A 27319-nucleotide genomic window follows, 5' to 3' on the forward strand; every position below is an offset into this window, starting at 1 on the left:
TGAGAGTAGAATGGAAAAGAATATTAAGAACTGAAGCAATGCTGCACAAAGTTTTATTCAATTATCATTTTTTCTGTGCTCCGCAACTAAAGCAGAAACTTGGAAATGGGAACTTCCCCGGTTTTCCAGTGGTAAAGAATCTGCCTTACAATGCAGGGGATGCGGGTTTGATCCCTGGTTGGGGAACTAAGATCCCACCTACCATGTGGCAACTAAGCCTGCGCACCACAACTACTGAGCTTGCCCACCTCAACGAGAGAGCCTGCGTGCCACAAACTACAGAGCCCATGCACTCTGGAGCCCACGTGCCACAACTACAGAGTCCACGTGCTCTGGAGCCTGCGCACCACAACTAGAGAGAGAAAACCCACACACCACAACCAGAGAGAAGCCCATGCACCTCAACAAAGAGCCCACGCACAACAACGAAATATCCCGCGTGCCGCAGCTAAGAGCTGATGCAGCCAAAAAAAAAAAAAAAAGGAAACTTGGAAATGATCCAGAAGAGAAGAACAACTTAAAACTGAGAGAAGGAAAGAGGAAAAGGATGTTCAATTCAGAAAAAATCAAATTTTTATGGCTAGAAAAGGGGGAAATGAGGGGTAACAGCTTAGTTTTCAAATAATGAAAAGACATAGATCCAACAAATGTTTATTGTGCACCTATTAAACACATGTCACTAAAAGATGAATGAAACAGCATCCCTGTAGTGAGGGTGGGGAGGATAAGACAGAAACAAATAATATAAGCTGCAAAAAGTTCAAAAGGGCTACACCAGTCTATATGTCATAAACCAAAGAAAACATAAAACAATAAGCAAGCAATAGGAAGCCAGGTATATCAAAACTTCTAGTTGACAACAGAACACATACCACTTCCTTGAAAATCCTAAAAATAGGCAAGGTTGGCAGGATTTTTCCAAGGTACGCCTTGCAAGAACTTTAGTCAGATGGTCAGAAGTCATTTCATAGAAGTCTTGGATGGTCAGAGAAATCATTTACTCAGACATCAGAAATAGTAATAAGATTTCCTGACAATGAGGAGAAATCCAAGATGAAGCAAGTGGCTGCTTTTAAGTTGGGTCATCCTTTAGGTTCCCTCAAGACCTCTAATCTTGAGTAAGTGGTATTCATTCATTCTTTTGTCTCACTGACCAACATGTACTGAATGCTTTCTATCTATAAAGCACAAAGCTCAGACCAGTGAGTAAATGTTATAAGGAGCATGTAACCATTTAACAAGAGAAAGAAACTTTCCAACAAGTAAGAAGACTTAATCAAAACGGGTTAAGTCAGTGAAATTGTGAATTCCCTGTTTCCAAAAGTTCTCCACCAAAAGGAGATGAACTCTAGAGGTTGGATTGGATAAATGTGAAGGTCCACGTTAGCTCCAGTTTTACAGATACTTAATTTTTCTCAGGTCCTATTTCTGGAGGTGAATAAATAAGCCCTAAGTCTCAAAACTAAATGCTCAAAAAAAATCATAGTTATTTCTATGCTATTATTTAAGTAAAAATTTCAGTGTGTACCTAGCACCAAAAAAAAGTAGAAGTAGCAAATAAGTTATTGAAAAATGACAGTGCATTAATACAAAATAAGAAGAAAGTAATAGTTTCTACTCCAAAGACTTATAAAATAAAGATCTTCTAAAATGTTGTTTAAAAGGAAAATGAATGGCATTTTACATTTAAAATGTTTAAATAGGAAGATATTACCTTTTACCTAAACCCATATCCTCTCTAAATGAAATTATTGTTGCATTCTAATCAGTTTCCCTAATAATTGGAATCTATGGTATTAACTCAAAGTATTTCAAGAGTTTTATAAATACAGTAGTTTCTAAGCCACGAGAGGCAAAAGATTCACAAAAGAACTGCAACTGTATTGAAATCTTTAAATGGGTATTAACTATCACCTTGCTACTTTTTCATAGTAATGAAAATAAATAAGAAGTCATTAAACAATATATAATAAATATATAACATGCAAACAACTATGAAATTATAAAGTTTAAAATTACTTTCTTCACCCTGAAAAGAATAAAGTAAAACAAAATAATAATCATCCAGCTATCTAATGGAAAAAGGTTTTAGTAATTCTCTGATTATAAAAGTAACACATTTATTCAAGATAGTTAGAAAAACAGTAATATGTAAAGAATAAAATAATAAATAAGCACTCATAGATTTCAATCAGCCAAAATAACCACTGTTACCATTTTATTCTCTTCATTTTTTTCTACGCATGTATGTGTACAATTGAGATGTATATGTGTGTATGAATATACATACACATATATATACATTTAATTAAAGTAGAATTATTTTGTTTTTATAGTTTGCTTTTCCATTTAAGATTATATCATATGCAATTTCCCATGTCATTATATTTCTTCAAAAATGTCATTTCTGATGCCTGTATAACATTGTCTTTTGGAGTTTCCATGTTATATTTAAGCAGGCCCTATTGCTGTTCATTTAGATGCTTTAAAATGTTTTACTATTATCATGAACATGAATTTCTGTGTTTCTCTGATTCTTTCCTTTAGGGTCTGAGAAATGAAATTACTAGGGATAAGGGTATGAATATTTTCTAAAAGGGAATACTTTGCAGTTTTTGATTATTCAATCATTCATTATTTTAAAAAAATATCTATTGAGCATCTACCATGGGCTAGGCACTATGCCAGATGTTGCAGATACAATTGTGAAAAGAGAGACACTGGCCCTGCTCTACAGAATCTAGTGATGATGCAGACAACCCAAGTATTGTGGTGGGAAGTATAGCGTGCCTCCCATGTGGAAGACTGGAGAAACAGGATAAATATCTGAGTATCTGAGAACTAAGGGTCAGAAGTCCTTCCTAAAGAAACTATCATCTAACACAGGACCTGAAGAATATGCAGAAGTTAGCCAAAAATATGTGGGATTTGAGGGTAGGCAGTTTTGGGTAGAAGCAACAGCATGAGCACAGGTTCTCCTGCTGGGGAACAACTGAGGAGATCCAGTATGATTAGAGAGAGAGAACGTACATGTGTGTGGAATTGGGCATGGGAGTGGCAGTAGGGGGAGGGACAGTGTGAGGAGGCAAAAGATGAGACTTGAACAGTAAAAAGGGGCAAGATCATTTATAGTCTTTTAAGCAAAAGAAAGGAATTGGAGCTCTATCCTAAAAGTCTTAGAAGTTTTAAGAAATGGAGTGACAATACAGAAGGCAGAAAGACCAATTAGGAAGGGGATGTTAATTGAAGTAATATAAAACTAGCAAAATTCTCATTTTTGCTAAGGTTACTGGATTGACAGTGAATAGGATAAATTCAACCATGCAGCACACCTTAAGTTTGTCTGAGCATTTCTGGACTGGATTCAGAAATAGGCTGAATATCATCAGGTAGTGTAGATTCTGGAGTGGCTGTCCAGATTCAAATTCCAGGTCTTCCACTTAGTAGTTTGGTAAAGTTGGCCCTATCTAAGACCGTAAGAGTAACTCATTTCATAGAGTCAGCATAAATATTAAATGAGTGAATACTTGTAAAGCACTAGAATGGTACCTGGCACATAATTAGAGCTCTATGTGCTTACTACTATTATTTCACAAGAAAACTTATGCACTTATATTTATCACACTGCATATAAGTTTCTTCAAATATTGCTTTCTGTGAAAGGGGTAGCAAAATAGTTCCCAAAGTATTTTACATGGAAATAGATTACATAAGTTTGAACAACACTAGATTAAATAAAAATTAAACAGTTTCTTTATTGCAGAACCTCTCTGAGCTGTTAACATGCCAAAAGAAATTGTAAGCAACAAAATTAAGGAGTATTAGATTTAAAAAAAGTATAAAATAAATATCCATGAGTCCCTACTGATAAAAATAAATGATTGAAAAAATAAATAAATGGGGGAGAGGAGACAACTCTTCCATGCAGAAGAATTCCAAATAATTTCTGTAGATACCCGCCCCCTCAGGGAGGTGGAATGTAACTTCTCCTCAAGTGTGGACCATGACTTCCTTCCAGAGGGTACAGTATACGTACAAAGGGGGGGGGAGGGGGGAAGAGTAGCTTTACAGTGGAAAAACCTCACAAATAATACCTCAATCAGGCAATCAAGGTCAACATCAACAGTGATATATCATATTGATAGTATATACCATGATATAATTTAATGAATATAAATGGCATTTTATATCTGTGATCTTCCTCCAAAAAACCCACAACCCTAGTCTAATAATGAGAAAAACATCAGACAAATTCCAAGAGAGGGATATTCTACAAAATACCTGACCAGTACTTCTCAAAACTGTCCAGGTCATCAAAAACAAGGAAAGTCTGAGAAACTGTCATAGCCAAGAGGAGCCTAAGGAGACATGACAACCAAATGTAATGTGGTATCCTGGATGGAATCCTAAAACAGAAAAAGGATATGAGGTTAAAACTAAGGAAATCTGAATAAAGTATGAACTTTAGTTATTAATACTGTATTAATATTAGTTCACTAAGTGTAACAAATGTACCATAGTAATGTAAGATGTTAATAGGGAAACTGGGTACGGGTTCCATGGGAACTCTCTGTACTGTCTTCTCAATTTTCCTGTAAATCTAAAACTCTTGTAAAAAATCAAATCCACTAAAAATAATAAATTGTGATTCACCAAGAGGAAGGCAATGTGTGCTTCCATCCCCAAACTTATTTGTCCCTGGAACCCCCTTTTATGGAGCATCTCTCAGGGCTAGGATTCAGCATAAAACACTCTGGAAAATGCTGATGCAGTATAAGGAGCCTCTTCCCCTCATCAGCCCAGAAAGCTTCCTAGCCATCTTCCCTATAGCACACAGCACTTTCTACCTTATGTTATCGGTACATATGTCCAAGTCTTATTTCAATTATTAAATCATGAAGTTACCTGAAGGCAGAATCTGTATCTAATTTATTTCTGAATCTTCACAGCACATAGCAGAGTGTCTTCCACTCGTAGGCATTCAGTAAATATCTTTTAAATAAGTATTGTAATAATTGCTAGAAAAGATGGTAAATGCCTTTACTTATTGATTCATTATAATCTTACTAAATTCCTGCTACATAAAGGTCAGTATACTAGAGGTAACAGCTACACAAAAGTCTTTTTAAAATTGTTACTGCTTTCCAGAGGCTTATAGGAAAAGATAGAAAGATGCGTACAGAAATTACTATAATAGAATGCAATTTGTGAATGAAGGCCATAAAATGACAGTGTGCTACAAGAGTCCAAAAGAGGGAGAGATCCTTTTCAACAGGGGTAATAACAACGTCAGAGAAGAGATGCCATCTGAGTTGACACAAAATAGATGGGATTTACATAATGTAAAGCAGGCAGAGGGCTTTCCATGACAGGAGAACAAAGTAAGTGTTAAAGATGCAAGAGGAAAGGCAAAATGATTCACTTGGAAGGGCACAAACGGCAGTTATAAGACAGCAGAGACTGATAAAGTGGAAGGAGCAGCTGGGGACAGATAGTAAAAACTCTTAAATGGTGGGCTGTGGAGTAGAAACTTCATTTGTTAGGCAATTGGCAATCACTGAAGGTTTGTTAGAAGGCAGTGAGATACATTATAAGGGTTCATCTGCTTGAGGTTAAAGTTAATAGTATTGAGGGTACATAAGGAGAAAGACAGATTGAAAGTTGGTAGTTATAAAAGTTAGTAGTGAGGGACCTTCAAGATGGCGGGGGAGTAAGATGTGGAGATCACCTTCCTCCCCACAAATATATCAAAAATACATCTACATGTGGAACAACTCCTACAGAACACCTGCTGAACACTGGCAGAAGACCTCAGACTTCCCAAAAGGCCTGAATGAGTCAGAGCCCCCTAATCAGCCACTGTTTTAACCCTGTCCTGTCTGGGCAGGAACAGATGCCTGAGGGCGACCCACACACAGACAGGGGGCCAAAACCAAAGTTGAACCCCAGGAGTTCTGCGAACAAAGAAGAGAAAGGGAAATTTCTCCATGCAACCTCAGGAGCAGCGGATTAAATCCCCACAATCAACTTGAGGTACCCTGAATCTGTGGAATGCCTGAATAGACAACATCCCAAAATTGAGGCAGTGGACTTTGGGAGCAACTGTAGACTTGGGGTTTACTGTCTGCGACTGACTTGTTCTGATTTTTATGTTTATCTTAGTTTAGTTTTTAGTGCTTGTTATCATTGGTAGATTTGTTTATTGGTTTGGTTACTCTCTTTTTTTAAATTATTATTTATTTTAATAATTTTACTTATTTATTTATTTTTTAAAAATTTAATTTTCTTTTTTTCCTCCCTTTTCTTCTGAGCTGTGTGGCTGACAGGGTCTTGGTGCTCCAGGCCATGTCAGGCCTGAGCCTCTGAGGTGGGAGAGCCGAGTTCAGGACATTGGACCAGAAGAGACCTCCCAGCCCCGTGTAATATCAATCAGCGAGAGCTCTCCCAGAGATCTCCATCTCAATGCTAAGACCCGGCTCCACCCAACGGCCAGCAAGTTCCAGTGCTGGACGCCCCATGCCAAACAACTAACAAGACAGGAACACAACCCCACCCATTAGCAGAGAGGCTGCCTAAAATCATACTAAGTTCACAGACACTCCAAAACACACCACTGGATGCAGTCCTGCCCACCAGAAAGACAAGATAAAGCCCCACCCACCAGAACACAGGCACCAGTCCCCTCCACCAGGAAGCCTACACAACTCACTGAACCAACCTCACCCACTGTGAGCAGACACCAAAAACAATGGGAATTACGAACCAACAGGAACTCTGCAAGCCAGAAGGGAGTGGCAGGACATATTTAAAGTGATGAAAGGGAAAAATCTACAACCAAGATTACTCTACCCAGCAAGGATCTCATTCAGATTCAACAGAGAAATTAAAACCTTTACAGACAAGCAAAAGAGAATTCAGCACTACCAAACCAGCTTTACAACAAATCCTAAAGGAACTTCTCTGGGCAGGAAACACAAGAGAAGGAAATGACCTACAAAAACAGACCCAAAACAATTGAGAAAATGGTAATAGGAACATACATATCAATAATACCTTAAATGTAAATGGATTAAATGCTCCAACCAAAAGACATAGACTGGCTGAATGGATACAAAAACAAGACCTGTATATATGCTGCCTACAAGAGACCCACTTCAGACCTAGGGACACATATAGATTGAAAGTGAGAGGATGGAAAAAGACATTCCATGCAAATGGAAATCAAAAGAAAGCTGGAGTAGCAATTCTCATATCAGACAATATAGATTTTAAAATAAAGACTATGACAAGAGACAAAGAAGGACACTACATAATGATCAAGGGATCAATCCAAGAAGAAGATATAACAATTGTAAATATTTATGCAGCAAACATAGGAGCACCTCAATATATAAGGCAAATGCTAACAGCCATAAAAGGGGAAATCGACAGTAACACAATCATAGTATGGGACTTTCACACCCCACTTTCACCAATGGACAGATCATCCAAAATGAAAATAAATAAGGAAACACAAGCTTTACATGACACACTAAACAAGATGGACTTAACTGATATTTATAGGACATTCCATCCAAAAACAACAGAATACACATTCTTCTCAAGTGCTCATGGAACATTCCCGAGGATAGATCATATCTTGGGTCACAAATCAAGCCTTGGTAAATTTAAGAAAATTGAAATCATATCAAGTATCTTTTCCGACCACAACTCTATGAGACTAGATATCACTTACAGGAAAAAAAAAAACTGTAAAAAATAGAAACACATGGAGGCTAAACAATATGCTACTAAATAACCAAGAGATCACTGCAGAAATCAAAGAGGAAATCAAAAAATACCTAGAAACAAATGACAATGAAAACACGACGACCCAAAACCAGTGGGATGCAGCAAAAGCAGTTCTAAGAGGGAAGTTTATAGCAATACAATCCTACCTCAAGAAACAAGAAACATCTCAAGTAAACAACCTAAACTTACACCTAAAGCAATTAGAGACAGAAGAACAAAAAACCCCCAAAGTTAGCAGAAGGAAAGAAATCATAAAGACCAGATCAGAAATCAATGAAAAAGAAATGAAGGAAACAATAGCAAAGATCAATAAAACTAAAAGCTGGTTCTTTGAGAAGATAAACAAAATGATAAACCATTAGCCAGACTCAACAGGAAAAAAAAAGGGAGAAGACTCAAAACAATAGAAAAAGAAAATGAAAAAGGAGAAGTAACAACTGACACTGCAGAAATACAAAGGATCATGAGAGATTACAACAAGCAACCATATGCCAATAAAATGGACAACCACAAGGAAATGGACAAATTCTTGGAAAGGTACAATTTTCCAAGACTGAACCAGGAAGAATTAGAAAATATAAACAGACCAATCACAAGCACTGAAATTGAAACTGTGATTAAAAATCTTCCAAGAAACAAAAGCCCACGACCAGATGGCTTCACAGGCGCATTCTATTATACATTTAGAGAAGAGCTAACACCTATCCTTCTCAAAGTCTTCCAAAATATAGCAGAGGGAAGAACACTCCCAAACTCATTCTAGGAGGCCACAATCACGCTGATACCAAAACCAGATAAAGATGTCACAAAAAAAGAAAACTACAGGCCAATATCACTGATGAACATAGATGCAAAAAACCTCAACAAAAAACTAGCAAACAGAATCCAACAGCACATTAAAAGGATCATACACCATGATCAAGTGGCGTTTATCCCAGGAATGCAAGGATTCTTCAATATACACAAATCAATCAGTGTGATACACCATATTAACAAACTGAAGGATAAAAACCATATGATCATCTCAATAGGTGCAGAAAAAGCTTTAGAAAAAAATTCAACACCCATTTATGATAAAAACTCTCCAGAAAGTAGGAATAGAGGGAACCTATCTCAAAATAATAAAGGCCATATATGACAAACCCACAGCCAACATCGTTCTCAATGGTGAAAAACTGAAACCATTTCCTCTAAGATCAGGAACAAGACAAGGTTGCCCACTCTCACCGCTTTTATTCAACATAGTTTTGGAAGTTTTAGCCACAGCAATCAGAGAAGAAAAAGAAATAAAAGGAATCCAAATCAGAAAAGAAGAATTAAAACTGTCACTTTGCAGATGACATGATACTATACATAGAGAATCCTAAAGATGCTACCAGAAAACTACCAGAGCTACTCAATGAATGTGGTAAAGTAGCAGTATACAGAATTAATGCACAGCAATCTCTTGCATTCCTATACACTAATGATGAAAAATCTGAAAGAAAATTAAGGAAACACTCCCATTTACCACTGCAACAAAAAGAATAAAATGCCTAGGAATAAACCTACCTAAGGAGACAAAAGACCTGTATGCAGAAAACTATAAGACACTGATGAAAGAAATTAAAAATGATACAAACAGATGGAGAGATATACCATGTTCTTGGATTGGAAGAATCAACATTGTGAAAATGACTCTACTACCCAAAGCAATCTACAGATTCAATGCAATCCCTGTCAAACTACCAATGGCATTTTTCACAGAACTAGAACAAAAAATTTCACAATTTGTATGGAAACACAAAGACCCCGAATAGCCAAAGCAATCTTGAGAAAGAAAAACAGAGCTGAAGGAATCAGGCTCCCTGACATCAGACTATACTACAAAGCTATAGTAGTCAAGAGAGTATGGTACTGGCACAAAAACAGAAATATAGATCAATGGAACAGGGTAGAAAGCCCAGAGATAAACCCATGCACATATGCTCACCCTATCTTTGATAAAGGAGGCGAGACTATACAATGGAGAAAAGACAGCCTCTTCAATAAGTGCTGCTGGGAAAACAGGACAGCTACATGTAAAAGAATGAAATTAGAACACTCGCTAACACCGTATACAAATATAAATGCAAAATGGATTAAAGACCTAAATGTAAGGCCAGACACTATATAACTCTTAGAGGAAAACATAGGCATAACACTCTATGACATAAATCACAGCAAGATTCTTTTTGACCCACCTCCTAGAGAAATGGAAATAAAAACAAAAATAAACAAATGGGACCTAATGAAACTTAAAAGCTCTTGCACAGCAAAGGTAACTATAAACAAGACGAAAAGGCAACCCTCAGAGTGGGAGAGAATATTTGCAAACGAAGCAACTGACAAAGGATTAATCTCCAAAATGTACAAGCAGTTCATGCAGCTCAATATCAAAAAAACAAACAACCCAGTCCAAAAATGGGCAAGAGACCTAAATAGACATTTCTCCAAAGAAGATATACAGATTGCCAACAAACACATGAAAGGATGCTCAACATCACTAATCATTAGAGAAATGCAGATCAAAAGCACAATGAGGTATCACCTCATAACAGTCAGAATGGCCATCATCAAAAAATCTACAAACAATAAATGCTGGAGGGCTTCCCTGGTGGCACAGTGGTTGAGAATCTGCCTGCTAATGCAAGGGACACGGGTTCGAGCCCTGGTCTGGGAAGATCCAACATGCCGCGGAGCAACTAGGCCCGTGAGCCACAGCTACTGAGCCTGCGCATCTGGAGCCTGTGCTCCGCAACAAGAGAGGCCGCGATAGTGAAGAGGCCCGCGCACTGCGATGAAGAGTGGCCTCCGCTTGCCGCAACTAGAGGAAGCCCTCGCACAGAAACAAAGACCCAACACAGCCAAAAATAAACATAATAAATAAAATAAAAAAATAAATGAATGCTGGAGAGGGTGTGGAGAAAAGGGAACCCTTTTGCACTGTTGGTGGGAATGTAAATTGATACAGCCACTATGGAAAACAGTATGGAGGTTCCTTAAAAGACTAAAAACAGAACTACCATATGACCCAGCAATCCCACTACTGGGCATAAACCATTAGAAAAGCATAATTCAAAAAGAGTCATGTACCATAATGTTCACTGCAGCTCTATTTGCAATAGCCAGGACATGGAAGCAGCCTTTGTGTCCATCAACAGATGAATGGATGGAGAGGATGTGGCACATGTACACAATGGAATATTACTCAGCCATTAAAAGAAACAAAATTGAGCTATTTATAGTGAGGTGGATGGACCTAGAGTCTGTCATACAGAGTGAAGTAAGTCAGAAAGAGAAAGACAAATACCATATTCTAACACATATATATGGAATCTTAAAAAAAAAAAAAAAAAAAGGTTCTGATGACCTAGGGACAGGACAGGAATAAAGACACAGACGTAGAGAGTGGACTTGAGGACACAGGGAGAGGGAAGGGTAAGCTGGGACAAAGTGAAAGAGTAGCACTGACACATATACACTACCAAATGTAAAATAGATAGCTAGTGGGAAGCAGCCACATAGCACAGGGAGATCAGCTCAGTGCTTTGTGACCACCCAGAGTGGTGGGATAGGGAGGGTGGGAGGGAGGGAGATGCAAGAGGGAAGAGATATGGGAACATATGTATATGTATAACTGATTCACTTTGTTATAAAGCAGAAACTAACACACCATTGTAAAGCAATTATACCCCAATAAAGATGTTTAAAAAAAAAAATTACAACAACAAAAATCTTCAGTCTTGCAGATTTAGAAACCCACATAAAAAGACTGTAAAAATGTCACTTCCTTTACTTTGATAAATAATAAAAAATTCTTGAATTTCAAACAAACAAACAAACAAAAAAGAATCAATTACAGTTGACCCTTGAACATCTCGGAGGTTAGGGATGCTAACACTCCACACAGTGGAAAATTCGAGTATATCTTAACAGTTGGCCCTCCATTCCTGTGGTTCTGCATCTGCAAATTCAACCAGCCCAGGTTAGTGTAGTACTGTAGTTAGCATTGAAAAAGATCCACATATTAGTGGATTCATGCAGTTCAAACCCACGTTGTTCTAGAGTCAACTGTATTTCAGCATACATTTCCTGAGAGTGTTCTGTGGGCTAGGTACTATGCTTAGATGCTGAGGATTAAAAGCACAGTCCCCGCTCTTAAAGGGACTAATTTAGTGCAGGAATCTGCAAACTTTCTATAAAAAGGCAGATAATAAAAAATTTAAGCTTTCCAGGTCATAACATCTCTAAAGCAACTATTTAAGTCTGACATAGTAGTGCAAAAGCAGACATAGCCAATATGTAAATAAAGGAGCATGACTATTTTTCCAATAAAACATATTTTATTAATTCCTATAAGTTTCATGGGTCACAAAATATTATTCTTCTTTTGATTTTTCAACCAGTTGAAAATGTTAAAAAAAATAATAAAATTCCTAGCTTGCTACCCATACAAAAACAGGTGGCAAGGCAGATCTGGCCCATGGGCTGTAGCGTGCCAACTCTGGATCTAGCAGGTAAGCCTGGAGAGAAAAGCGAGGAGTACCATACGTATACATAATACATATATTTACCATTCATATATAGTCTCAGCAACTAGCAGTAGGCTTTAAGAACAGACCTGTTATTTATCTCTGTATCTCTTCAGTCTTAATAGGAAACCAACTTTTGTGTTTTGTTTTTTATACTTACGCTAAAACTGATACTTTCTCTAAAACTTTCAGAAATTTTCAAATTTTGCCAAAAAATACTTAGACCCAAGCATTTAGTTTTATTTTCTTGAGTTTATATCTTTACAACAAAAGACCAATTACTTCGTACGTGTATCATGTGATGATTATGATTTATGACACATCGATAATAAATACTGTCTGATTGCTAGCCCTAAAGTACCACCTAGAGATAGAAACATATTACATATTCCCTCAAATATCTCCATGTTTTTTGTTTATATTGCTTCCTTTCACCCTCTAATTTTGAGGGTTTTTAAAATGAAAATAAAAGCAGAAAAAGAAAAACCTGCCTAACATCTACCACTGTGGAGCATGGTAACTCAAAGCAAGCAGAACACTTCTCAGGAGCAGCAGAGCTACTATGATAACTGTTGAAGCTGGGTGACGGGTTCACTGGAGTTCTTTGGGGTGTATCTGAAAATTTTCATAATAATTTCTGAGACTATGATGGAGAAAGAAGGTTGACTTATGAGGTCCATTAAATGCCTCAGCAGTGGCAGTTAGAGAGTCCCCAGCACTTGAGGAAGGCTCATGAATAGTGCCACCTCACAGGCAGGCAGACCACACAGGGCCAAGGCAAAGGCCAGCTAAAAGAATTAGAGGCATGTGACAGAACTTATTAAGTTCCTACTTTAACAGCTTTTTACAGTTTTTCTGTTAAAGTTATTTTATTTTATGCTTTTAAAGTGACTTTTAGTTGTTTTCAGTGCATTTTAGATACAAGGTTCATTTGGGTTCTGTAACAGAATACAATTAGTATGTATAACCTGCTGTGAAAACAAATGTTTCAAACATAGTATCAGTAACACTGGTGTCAAAAGCTAAAATTTTAAGGGAAGAGTGAGTCAGTTCATTCCCATTTCATTCCTTTAATATCACAGAACATTAGGAACAAATTGTTTCATAATATTTACTTTTATGATATTTTAAATTTTAGGCTAGTATAGTACATGATTTTTTTTTCTTCTACTCAACATTTTCAAGATTACTATAGTTAAGTAAGTGCAATCCTTGGTTACTGAAAATAAAGAGTATGCAAATACTATTCACCTCACTTTAGTGGTCTTTACCCAGTCTTTCATATAATAAATACAGTCCTAATATTAATAAGGATCTTTCACTCTGCATCATATAACTTGGTATGGAAAAATAAAATTAAAATGAACAGTAGCCAACCTGTGCTTTCCTCATGTATACCAAAGGTTCTTTAAGATGTTCAGGAGGTGCAGCAGGATGACTGGGTAAAGGAAACCTGGGGACAAAAAGAGGGAGCTGAGTACATTACTCTTTTTTTTTTTTTTTAACAAAGAATGCATGTTTTTATTTATTCACTCAACAACCACAGACCTGAGAGCCCACTGCCATGTACTGGTTATATACAGGTAAACAGGCCCCTGCCCTCAAAAGGTTTACAAACCAGAAGGCAGGCAAGAAAAACTACAAAAGCATCACAAAAGCATATATAGGGGGAAAAGAAGTCAGAGCTATGTATTTGATACAATTTTCCCTTATGCTAAGAATTGAAAAGTATATACATTACTCTTAATAATTAATCAGTTCGCCTGGTTAGAAATTACTTACCTCTGTAGTCCATGATATAAGTGAAATAGATATTTGTTAGCAGTTCTATGTGTTTACACAAGGTACAACAACCTAATAAAACTTTAATTCTTATCCTACTAGTATTGTAGTTTTAAAGTAACAATTTAATGACTCGTTAAAAGTTAAAGTGAATTCATAAATTTAGGTAATTTTAAAATTATTTAGCTCTGTAAGTGCTCATATGAAAATTTTCACAACTGTTAGTTTTAGTATGTAACTACTATAACACTTAGAGAAATTTTTTAAAGTCTGAAGTCTAAAAAAGTCCATTAACTTACTAATATATCAACTTTTCTCATTTCTCCCAATTTCCTTTTCCATAGGATTGAAATGATAGTAAAAATACTCTCTTTTATAATAGCCATGTTTTAGTATTAATATATTACATACTACATTAATTCATAAATTTAATAAAATTTTGAAAATTTAATGTCTTAAAAATTATGTTTTCTATGTAACATTACATTTTATATTCAAAATGTATTGTTTTTTATTAAGAAAACAGATTTATTTATTCAACAAATATTTGAGCCATTCTAAGTATTAAGTATATGGTAGGATTAAGACAGTTATCTCCTATTCTTATGTACCTAATATTCTAGTGAAGAAAGAGTCAATATTTATTAAAACAAATAAATCAATAGAATAATATAAAATAGTAATAAGTGCCATGAGAAAATGAGAGCAGGATAGTCAAAAGTGATTTGGAAGGGCAGGGAAGGTGTCTAGAAAAGCTAATATTTGAACCAAGACATGAGTGAAAAGGAGCCAACCATTCAAAGATCTGGGGGAAGAACATTCCAAGTAAAAGGACAGCAAGCACAAGACTCTGAGGTGGGAAAATATGGAATGTTTAAAAATCAGAAAAAGCCAGGATGGTTGAAATGTAATGACTGAGGCAGAGTGATATAAAATCATAGAGAAGGCAATAGGAGAACAGAACAATTTAACATTTACTTAGCGTTTTCAATCTCTTTCACAACATATAGCTCCCATTGAAATTAATCATATAATTTGTACCTACAGCAAAGCAACCATGTTCTAACAATCAAGAACCATACACTGAATTCTCGAGAAATTCCTCATCCAAAGGGGGACATCCAAAGGGGGACACCAGACAGTTTCACTAACTGATTATTTCTGGCTAATTGTTTTTTTTCTACTAGAATCTGCATTCCATGTACCTAAACAAATCACCTTTCCCCACTCACAAGTGAAAAAAAAATTGATAATCTCTAGATACCTCAGTATTTTTTCTCATATGCAAGATAGTTTAAAAGCTATATATTTTACACCACTCACTACATCATTTGTAAAGAGACATGTGATTTATAATTAAATATAACTCTTAAAAATTCTTCCATTTTAATGGTAATTATTTCTAAACCTAATAAAACTTAGAAATTTAGGATTGAAACTTGAGAGCACTTACTGATGATCTTAAGGGTTATTTAATGCTCAAAGAAATTTATCCATAAAAAAAAGGTAAGAAGTGACAACCCCAAATCATTCATATTAAACCAAAATAAAGTTAGATATTTATTCAATTGTAAATATTTAATGAGAACCTACTAAGAGTTCAAGGTAATAGAGATACAGCAGTGAACAAAACATGTTAAATTCTCTGTCCTTGGGACTTCCCTGGAGGTCCAGTGGTTAAGACTCCATGCTCCCAATGGAGGGGGCACGGGTTTGATCCCTCATCGGGGAAGATCTCATATGCCACATCGCGCAGCCAAAAAATAAAATAAAATGAAATAGAATACAATAGAACAGAATAAAACAAAATAAAATAAAATCTCTGTCCTCCCGTATTTTACACTTAGTAATACAAAGAGATGAGGGTCAGTAGATAGGAACAATGCAGAAACCTGCATATCACTCTTGACTCCTCCCTCTTCCTGTCTCCCTAAATCCCCATAAATGCCACTCATCTTCTCTACCCCACTGACACTGTGTGGCAACCAACATTTCTCACCTGCATTCATCTGACAGATTCATAAGCAGTCTCCCCTGCTTCCACACTATTTTCAACCTATTTGCCAATTTCCCTGGTGGTTAGTCAGGAGCAGTGTCTTCCTTATTCACCAGTGATTGTATTTCCAGTGTCTAGCATAAGGCCTGGCACATACTAGATATCCAGTACATTGTTGAATAAATAAAATGCAAATGTGGTTATGTCACTACTTTGCTTAAAATCCTAAAATGGCACCCAAATGCTTTTAGGATCCAGTCTACAAATCCTTGAGTAAGAAGCACATCCTTGCCTACAGATCTAGCATAATCCTTTCCTATGCCCCTTTCCTCTCTACCATCCAACTTTTGTTGCCGTATGACTTTTGTTCCTCCAATATACTGCATTCTTTTCCACCTATAAACACCTCTGAACCTGTTGTTCCCTCGTGCCTAAAGCACTTTTCTTCTCTACCCCTTCCCCTGACTAAATCCAGCTCAGCTTTTTGATCTCAGTCTGAGTATTATTTCCTGTGATAAGTCATCATGACATCCCCAATCTGAGTTAGGTGCCTTCCCTATGTACTCCTTGTACTTACCCTATTATAGCGCTTACTATATTGTACTATAATTGCCTCTTTAAATTCTCTGTGCCCCACTGGGATGTAAGCTCCATAAAAAGCAAAGACTATCTGCCTAGCTTGTTCACTATCCCAGCACCTAGCTCTGTACATAACACATAACAAGCACATAGTAATATTTAAAACTAAGAGGGCAGGGTGGAGTCAAGATGGCAGTGTGGGAAGACGCCGAGTTAGCATCTCCCCATAATTAGGTTCCCTGCTGGCCACTGGTGGAGGACCCTAATGCCCAAGGAGATGGGAGGAACCCCCAAGTGAACTGGTAGGACGTCGGGGGACTGAGGGGCGAGGAAAAGTGGAGGCCAGACAGGATCAGCGCCCCTGAGGCTGGGGAGATCAGGAAAGGCATGTGGGAGGGGCCCTCAGGGAGGAGTGGAGGAGGAGCTGAGGGCATCTGCCCCACCGACTTGGGCACAGGGAGACTGCTGAGCTCCAAAGCCAGTCCCCTGCCCTCAAAGGGCCTCCACTTCCCATGGCCGCATTGGTCCTGGGGGCATAGGAAGGAGGCTGAGGGGAGAAAAGGAGAGGCAGGCGGGAGGGCCCCTCTGCAACCGGAGGAACAGGAGAGGAGAGGAGGGTGTTTGCCCCACCCACTTGGGCTTAGGAAGCCTGCTGGGCTCCCAGGTGAGTTCCACTGCACTCTGAGACCAGGGGTGGGGGGCGTAACTGGGCCCCTTCTGTTCTGTTGAGGCTACGCCCCCCCTCCCACAGCCCACAGGGCCTTTTCCAGCCCTGTGGGTCCTAAGCATAGGCCCTGCCCACTGCCCAAAACTTGCCCTTGCTTAGGTCCCGCCCTCCAGAGCCAAGGCCTTCCCCACCTGCCCCTTTTTTTTCTTTTCCCTCCTCCTCTTTTTTATTATTGTGGTACTGTTGTACCTTCTGGTTGTTGATTCATCTATATTTTTATTTTTTTATTCTTTCTAATATATCTGTTAGTTTCCTAGTCTAATTTTTTTTTAACTTGGTTATAGTTCTCTCTTTTTTTTTTTTTTTTTTTTTGCCACCCCATGTGGCTTGCGGGATCTTGGTTCACGAGCCGGGCGTTGGGCCCAAGCTCCTGCGGTGGGAGCTCCGAGTCCGAAACACTGGACTAACAGAAAATCTCAGACCCCAGGGAATATTCATCAGAGTGAGTTCTCACAGAGGTCCTCATCTCAGCACCAAGATGCAACTCTACCCAACAGCCTAAAAACTCCAGTGTTGGAAGCCTCAGGCCAAACAACCAGTAAGACAGAAACACAATGCCACTCAAAAAAAAAAAAAAAAGAGATGGCAAAAAAATATGTGACAGATGAAGGAGCAAGGTAAAACCCTACAAGACCAAATAAATGAAGAGGAAATAGGCAATCTACCTGAAAAACAATTCAGAGAAAAAACAGTAGAGATGAATCACACACAAGGTTGTCCACTCTCAACACTATTATTCAACATAGTTTTGGAAGTTTTAGCCACAGCAATCAGAGAAGAAAAACAAATAAAAAGAAACCAAATCGGAAAACAAGAAGTAAAGCTTTCACTGTTTGCAGATGACATGATACTATACATAGAGAATCCTAAAGATGCTACCAGAAAACTACTAGAGTTAATCAATGAATTTGGTAAAGTAGCAGGATACAAAATTAATGCACAGAAATCTCTTGCATTCCTAAACACTAATGATGAAAAATCTGAAAGAGAAATTAAGGAAACACTCCCATTTACCATTGCAACAAGAAGAATAAAATACCTAGGAATAAATCTATCTAAGGAGACAAAAGATCTGTATGCAGAAAACTATAAGACACTGAAGAAAGGAATTAAAGATGATACAAACAGATGGAGAGATATACCATGTTCTTGGATTGGAAGAATCAACATTGTGAAAATGACTACACTACGAAAAGCAATCTACAGATTCAATGCAATCCCTATCAAACTACCACTGGCATTTTTCAAAGAACTAGAACAAAAACTTTCACAATTTGTATGGAAACACAAAAGACCCCGAATAGCCAAGGCAATCTTGAGAAAGAAAAACAGAGCTGGAGAAAACAAGCTCCCGGACATCAGACTATACTACAAAGCTATAGTAATCAAGACAGCATGGTACTGGCACAAAAACAGAAATATAGATCAATGGAACAGGGTAGAAAGCCCAGAGATAAACCCACGCACATATGGTCACCTTATTTTTGATAAAGGAGGCAAGAATACACAATGGAGAAGAGACAGCCTCTTCAATAAGTGGTGCTGGGAAAACTGGACAGCTACATGTAAAAGAATGAAATTAGAACACTCCCTAACACCATACACAAAAATAAACTCAAAATGGATTAAAGACCTAAATGTAAGGCCAGACACTATCAAACTCTTAGAGGAAAAAATAGGCAGAACACTTTATGACATAAATCACAGCAAGATCCTTTTTGACCCACCTCCTAGAGAAATGGAAATAAAAACAAAAATAAACAAATGAGACCTAATGAAACTTAAAAGCTTTTGCACAGCAAAGGAAACCATAAACAAGATGAAAAGACAACCATCAGAATGGGAGAAAGTATTTGCAAATGAAGCAACTGACAAAGGATTAATCTCCAAATTACAAGCAGCTCATGCAGCTCAATATCAAAAAAACAAATAACCCAATCCAAATATGGGCAAGAGACCTAAATAGACATTTCACCAAAGAAGATATACAGCTTGCCAACAAACACATGAAAGGATGCTCAACATCACTAATCATTAGAGAAATGCAAATCAAAACTACAATGAGGTATCACCTCACACCAGTCAGAATGGCCATCATCAAAAAATCTAGAAACAATAAATGCTGGAAAGGGTGTGGAGAAAAGGGAACCCTCTTGCACTGTTGGTGGGAATGTAAATTGATACAGCTACTATGGAGATCAGTATGGAGGTTCCTTAAAAATCTAAAAATAGAACTACCATACGACCCAGCAATCCCACTACTGGGCATATACCCTGAGAAAACTATAGTTCGGAAAGAGTCATGTACCACCATGTTCATTGAAGATCTATTTGCAATATCCAGGACATGGAAGCGGCCTGGGTGTCCACTGACAGATGAATGGATGGAGAGGATGTGGCATATGTATAAAACGGAACATTACTCAGCCATAAAAGAAACGAAATTGAGTTATTTGTAGTGAGGTGGATGGACCTAGAGACCATCATACAGAGTTGAGTGGGTCGGAAAGAGAAAAAAAAAATACCATATGCTTACACATATATATGTAATATAAAAACAAAACAAAACAAAATGGTTCTGAAGAACCTAGGGGCAGGACAGGAATAAAGATGCAGACATAGAGAATGGACTTGAGGACACGCAGAGGGGGAAGGGTAAGCTGGGACGAAGTGAGAAAGTGGCATGGACTTATATATACTACCAAATGTAAAATAAATAGCTAGTGGGAAGCAGCTGCATAGCACAGGGAGATCAGCTCAGTGCTTTGTGACCACCTAGAGGGGTGGGTTCGGGAGGGTGAGAGGGAGATGAAAGAGGGAGGAGACATGGGGATACATGTATATGTATAGCTGATTCACTTTGCTATAAAGCAGAAACTAACACACCATTTTAAAGCAATTATACTCCAATAAAGATGTTAAAAAAATTTTTTTTAATAAAATTTTAAAAAAAGATGAATCACAATCTCAGAAATAGAATGGAGGCACAGATTGACAAAATACAAGAAATGTTTAACAAAGATCTAGAAGAACTAAAGAACAAACAGAGATGAACAACATAATAACTGAAATGAAAAATACACTAGAAGGAATCAATAACAGAATAACTAAGGCAGAAGAACGAATAAATGAGCTGGAAGACAAAATGGTGGAAATAACTGCTGAGGAGCAGAATAAAGAAAAAAGAATGAAAAGAATTGAAGATAATCTCAGAGACCTCTGGGACAACACTAACCGCACCAACATTTGAATGTAGGGGTCCCAGAAGAAGAAGAGCAAAAGAAAGGGACTGAGAAAATATTTGAAGAGATTATAGTCAAAAACTCCCCTAACATGGGAAATGAAATAGTCACCCAAGTCCAGGAAGCACAGAGAGTCCCATGCAGGATAAACCCTAGGAAAAACACACCAAGGCACATATTAATCAAACTAACAAAAATTAAATTCAAAGAAAAAATATTAAAAGCAGCAAGGGAAAAACAAAATATAACATACAAAGGAATCTCCATAAAGTTATCACCTGATTTTTCAGCGGAAACTCTGCAAGACAGAAGGGAGTGGCAAGATATACTTAAAGTGATGAAAGAGAAAAACTTATAACCAAGATTACTCTACCCAGCAAAGATCTCTTTCAGATTGGATGGAGAAGTCAAAACCTTTTCAGACAAGCAAAAGCTAAGAGAATTCAGCACCATCAAACCAACTTTACAACAAATGCTAAAGAAATTTCTCCAGGCAGGAAACACAAGAGAAGAAAAAGACCCATAAAAACAAACCCAAAACAATTAAGAAAATGGTAATAGGAACATACATGTAGATAATAACCTTGAATGTAAATGGATTAAATGCTACAACGAAAAAGCACAGACTGACTGAATGGATACCAAAACAAGACCCATCATATATATGCTGCCTACAAGAGACCCACTTCAGACCTAGGGACACATACAGACTGAAAGTGAAGGGATGGAAAAAGATATTCCATGCAAATGGAAATCAAAAGAAAGCTGGAGTAGCAATACTAGTATCAGATAAAATAGACTTTAAAGTAAAGATTGTTACAAGAGATAAGGAGGGACACTACATAATGATCAATGGATCAATCCAAGAAGAAGATATAACAATTATAAATGTTTATGCACCCAATAAACATTGAGGAGCACCTCAATACATAAGGCAAATGCTAACAACCATGAAAGGAGAAATCGACAGTAACACAATAATAGTAGGGGACTTTAACACCCCTGTTACCCCAATGGACAGATTATCCAAACAGAAAATAAATAAGGAAACACAAGCTTTAAATGACACAATAGACCACATAGACTTAATTGATATTTATAGACCATTCCCCCCAAAAGTGGCAGAATACACTTTCTTCTCAAGTGCACATGGAACATTCTCCAGGATAGATCACATCTTGGGTTGCAAATCCAGCCTCGGAAAATTTAAGGAAATTGAAATCGTATCCAGCATCTTTTCTGACCACAATGCTATGAGATTGGAAATCTATTACAGGAAAAAATACTGTAAGAAAGACAAATACATGGAGGCTAAATAGTGCACTACTAAATAACCAAGAGATCACTAGGAAATCAAAGAAGAAATTTAAAAATACATAGAAACAAATGACAATGAAAACACGATGACACAAAACCTATGGGACACAGCAAAAGCAGTTCTAAGAGGGAAGTTTATAGCAATTCAATCTCACCTCAAGAAATAAGAAAAAGCTCAAGTAAACAATCTAACCCTACACTTAAAACAACTAGAGAAAGAAGAACAAAGAAAACCCAAAGTCAGTAGAAGGAAAGAAATCATAAAGAGCAGAGCAGAAATAAATGAAATAGAAACGAAGAAAGCAATAGCAAAGATCAATAACACTAAAAGCTTGTTCTTTGAGAAGATAAAAAATTGATAAACCCTTAGCCAGACCCATCAAGAATAAAAGGGAGAGGACGCAAATCAATAAAATTAGAAAGGAAAAAGGAGAAATCACAACTGACACCGCAGAAACACAAAGGATTTCAAGAGAGTACTACAAACAACTATATGCCAAAAAAATGCACAACCACGAGGAAACTGACAAATTCTTGAAAAGGTACAATTTTCCCAGACTGAACCAGGAAGAATTCGAAAATATATACAGACCTATCACAAGCAATGAAATTGAAACTGTAATTAAAAATATTCCAACAAACAAAAGTCCAGGACCAGATGGCTTCACAGGAGAATTCTATCAAACATTTAGAGAAGAGCTAACACTGATCATTCTCAAATTCTTCCAAAACATTGCAGAGGAAGGAACACTTCCAAGCTCATTTTACGAGGCTACCATCACTCTGATATCAAAACCAGAGAAAGATATCACAAAACAAGAAAACTACAGGCCAATATCACTGATGAACATGGACGCAAAAATCCTCAACAAAATACTAGCAAACAGAATCCAACAACACATTAAAAGGATCATACACCATGATCAAGTGGGATGTATCCCAGGGATGCAAGGATTCTTCAGTATACGCAAATCAATCAATGTGATACACCACATTAACAAATTTAGGAATAAAAACCATATGATCATCTCAATAGATGAAGAAAAAGCTTTTGACAAAATTCAACACCCATTTGATAAAAACTCTCCAGAAAATGAGCATAGAGGGAACCTACCTCAACATAATAAAGTCCATATATTACAAACCCACAGCCAACATCGTTCTCAATGGTGAAAAACTGAAACCATTTCCACTAAGATCAGGAACAAGACAAGGATGTCCACTCTCGCCACTCTTATTCAACATAGTTTTGCCATGGCAATCAGAGAAAAAAAAGAAATAAAAGGAATACAAATTGGAAAAGAAGAAGTAAAACTGTCACTCTTTGCAGATGACATGATACAGTACAGAGAAAATCCTAAGGATGCCACCAGAAAACTACTAGAACTAATCAATGAATTCAGTAAGGTTGCAGGATACAAAATTAATGCACAGAAATCTCTTGCATTACTATACACCAACGATGAAAAATCAGAACGAGAAATTAAGGAAACAATCCCATTTACCATTGCAGCACAAAGAATAAAATACCTAGGAATAAATCTACCTAAGGAGGCCAAAGACCTGTACTCAGAAAACTATAAAACACTGATGAAAGAAATCAAAGATGACATAAACAGATGGAGAAATATAGTATGCTCTTGGATTGGAAGAATCAATATTCTGAAAATGACTATACTACCCAAAGCAATCTACAGATTCAATGCAATCCCTATCAAACTACCAATGACATTCTTCACAGAATTAGAACAAAAAATTTTACAATTCATATGGAAACACAAAAGACCCCGAAGAGCCAAAGCAATCTTGAGAAAGAAAAACAGAGTTGGAGGAATCAGGCTCCATGACTTTAAACAATACCACAAAGCTACAGTAGTCAAGACAGTATGGTACTGGCACAAAAAGAGAAATATAGGTCAATGGTACAGGATAGAATGCCCAGAGATAAACCCACGCACATACGGTCACCTAATTTACGAGAAAGAGGAAAGAACATACAATGGAGAAAAGACAGCCACTTCAATAAGTGGTGCTGGGAAAACTGGACAGCTACATGTAAAAGAATGATATTAGAACACTACCTAACACCATACACAAAAATAAACTCATAATGGATTAAAGACCTAAATGTAAGACCAGACACTATAAAACTCTTAGAGGAAAACATAGGAAAAACACACTTTGACATAAACCACAACAAGATCTTTTTGACCCACCTCCTAGAGTAACAGAAATAAACACAGAAATAAACAAATGGGACTTAATTGAACTTAAAAGCTGTTGCACGACAAAGGAAACCATAAGTAAGACAAAAAGACAACCCTCAGAATGGGAGAAAATAGTTGCAAATGAAACAACAGACCAAGGATTAATCTCCGAAATATACAAACAGCTCATGGAGCTCAATGTCAAAAATCAAACAATACAATTAAAAAATGGGCAGAAGACCTAACTAGACTCACCAAGGAAGACATACAGATGGCCAAGAGGCACATGAAAAGATGCTCAACATCATTAATTATTAGAGAAATGTAAATCAAAAGCACAATGAGGTATCACTTCATAACGGTCAGAATGGCCATCATCAAAAAATCTACAAACAATAAATGCTGGAAGGGTTGTGGTGAAAAGGGAACCCTCTTGCACTGTTGGTGGGAATGTAAATTGTTACAACCACTATGGAAAACAGTATGGAGGTTCCTTAAAAAACTAAAAACAGAACTACCATATGACCCAGCAATCTCACTACTGGGCATATACCCTAAGAAAACCATAGTTCGGAAAGAGTCATGTACCACAGTGTTCATTGCAGCTCTATTTGCAATAGCCAGGACATGGAAGCAGCCTTTGTGTCCATCGACAGATGAATGGATGGAGAGGATGTGGCACATGTATACAATGGAATATTACTCAGCCATAAAAAGAAATGAAATTGAGTTATTTGTAGTGAGGTGGATGGACCTAGAGTCTGTCATACAGAGTGAAGTAAGTCAGAAAGAGAAAAACGAATACCGTGTGCTAACACATATATATATGGAATCTAAAAAAAAAAAAAAAATGGTACTGATGAAACTAGTTGCAGGGCAGGAATAAAGAGGTAGACATAGAGAATGGACTTGAGGACACGGGGTGGGAGGGGGAAGCTGTGGCGAAATGAGAGTAGCATCGACATATATGTAAAATAGTTAGCTAGTGGGAAGCAGCAGCATAGCACAGGGAGATCAGCTCGGTGCTTTGCAACAACCTAGATGGGTGGGATAGGGAGGACGGGAGGGAGGCTCAAGAGGGAGGGGATATGGGGACATGTGTATGCATATGGCTGATTCACTTTGGTGTACAACAGAAACTAACACAGTATTGTGAAGCAGTTATACTCCAATAAAGATAAAAAACAAACAAACAAACAACTAAGAGGGCAAAGAAGAGTCATGATTAGGACACTTTGGAGGTGCCCAGGTCTACCACCTGAGGACTCTTCCAGAGAACACTGTGAATGTCTATAAAGACTTACCCAATCTTGTGGTCTAGCATAAGGTACTCATTATCTAAAATCTTTCCATTTTGGGCCCACTGTAGTTCAGCATTTATACCTCTCCAAGGTATGGTGGACACGTGCATATATCTACTATAGCAGTAGACTACAGTACATGTTTTTCTATAATATATACATATATGGAAGGTTTAAAAAGGTTTATATATTTCTTTAATTTATATTCCTTAAGGGAAAACAATAGGTCTTCTAATTCTTTATAAAATACTCTACACAAAATACAGTAAAGAATAGGACACAGAAAGAAATCGGTACCTTTTCAATGTAATGACTTTCTTAAATCTTTACAGTAAGTTTAGGATTAACAGTTACACTAAGTTTCCTCAATTCAACAAATATTTATTTTGTGCCAGCATTGGTGGGTGGCTCAGTAACTACTTGCTGACTCAGCGTCATTTATTTGATGCTATAGGAGACACTCAAAGAAATGTAAGACATAATTCTTGTTTCAGAACACTTTTAATCTAGGTAAGAAACAAGATGTAAATACAGTAAGTCCCCTACATACGAACGAGTTCCATTCCGAGAGTGCGTTCGTAAGTCCAATTTGTCCGTAAGAACAACAAAGTTAGCCTAGCTACCCAACTAATACAATCAGCTATATTGTTCCGAACTGTAATAGGTTTATAATACTTTTCATACAAATAATACATAAAAAACAAACATAAAAAAGAAAGAAAACATTTTTAATCTTAACAGTACAGCACCTTGAAAAGTACAGTAGTACAGTACAACAGCTGGCATACAGGGTCTGGCATCGAGTGAACAGGCAAGAAGAGTTACTGACTGGAGGAGGGAGAGGAGGTGGGAGATGGTAGAGCTGAAGGATCATCAGCAATAGGAGACGGAGGGCAAGGTGCAATTTCACTCACACCTGACATTGATGGCACAGGTTCTGGTTCCTTGCTGGATTCAATTCTATCTACCCTCTTGAAAAAAGGATCCAGTGATGTCTGGGTAGTAGCTCTTTTTTTCTCATCGAAGATGACACGGTAGCACTGGATTGCATTCTGAACGGCTGCTGTAACCTTCGTGTACCATTCTATGTTTGGGTCCTGTGCCTCAAAAACTAACAGTGCCTCCTCAAATAAAGAAAATCCTATTGCCATTTTCTATGTCGTCAATCTCTTCGGTTTTTCAGTTATTTCTTCTTCCTCTTGTCTCTCTTCGTCCTTTCCCTGGGCCTCCAATTCCATCAGGTCTTCATTATAAAGCTCCTCTTGTTGCACAGCAAGGAGTTCAATGAAGTTGTCCTTTTGCAGATCTAGCTTGAAATAAAGATACAGTACTACTGTACGCTATACAGTACTGTACAGTAAAGTACACAAAAGCACAACCACTTGTAGAGGATGCACGCATGTGACAATGTATGCCAGACACGTGAACTAACTTACTTGATTGGACATGCAAAGGCACGTTCGCATCTTTGAAAGTTCTCAACTTGAAGGTTCATATGTAGGGGATTTACTGTATATGTGAGATGTAATAAAATGTATCGCTTTAGAATCAGACAGCTAGAGGTGAAACCCTAGCACTGCCATTTACTAGCTATACGATCTTCAGCAAGTTATTTAAGTGGTCTAAGACTCATTTTTCTCCTCTGTAAAATGATGATAATTATAAATTCTATTTCATAGGGTGGTTATAAAGACTACCTAATACAAGGCAACACCTATAAAGTGCTTACCACAGTGTTGGACATAAAATAAGCATTCAATCAATGTAAATTATCATCAACATAATATTAAGTAGTTATTAACACAATAATAGTTAAACAAAGTA

General features: G+C 37.3%; 1 protein-coding gene and 1 pseudogene across 7 annotated transcripts in view; one reads left to right on the plus strand and one right to left on the minus strand.

Moving 5' to 3' along the window:
• The window catches only part of LOC309662122 (ras-related protein Rab-5A pseudogene), a 226389-nt pseudogene that overhangs the window by 173251 nt on the left and 25819 nt on the right, over positions 1-27319 (plus strand). The window lies entirely within an intron of this gene.
• Positions 1-27319, minus strand: part of TBC1D19 (TBC1 domain family member 19) — a 161348-nt gene that overhangs the window by 97388 nt on the left and 36641 nt on the right. For 5 of the 6 annotated variants that reach the window (XM_082464561.1, XM_082464559.1, XM_082464564.1 and 2 more), the window contains one exon: positions 13722-13797. In XM_082464561.1, coding sequence (XP_082320687.1) covers positions 13722-13797 — 76 coding nt within the window. Of the gene's footprint in view, positions 1-4281; positions 4407-13721; positions 13798-27319 lie in introns of those variants that run through there. The other variant, XM_082464563.1, reaches the window with a different exon arrangement.

This window comes from Balaenoptera physalus (assembly GCF_965194825.1).
Source record: "Balaenoptera physalus genome assembly, chromosome: 5".
In the NCBI taxonomy this organism is placed as follows: domain Eukaryota; kingdom Metazoa; phylum Chordata; class Mammalia; order Artiodactyla; family Balaenopteridae; genus Balaenoptera; species Balaenoptera physalus.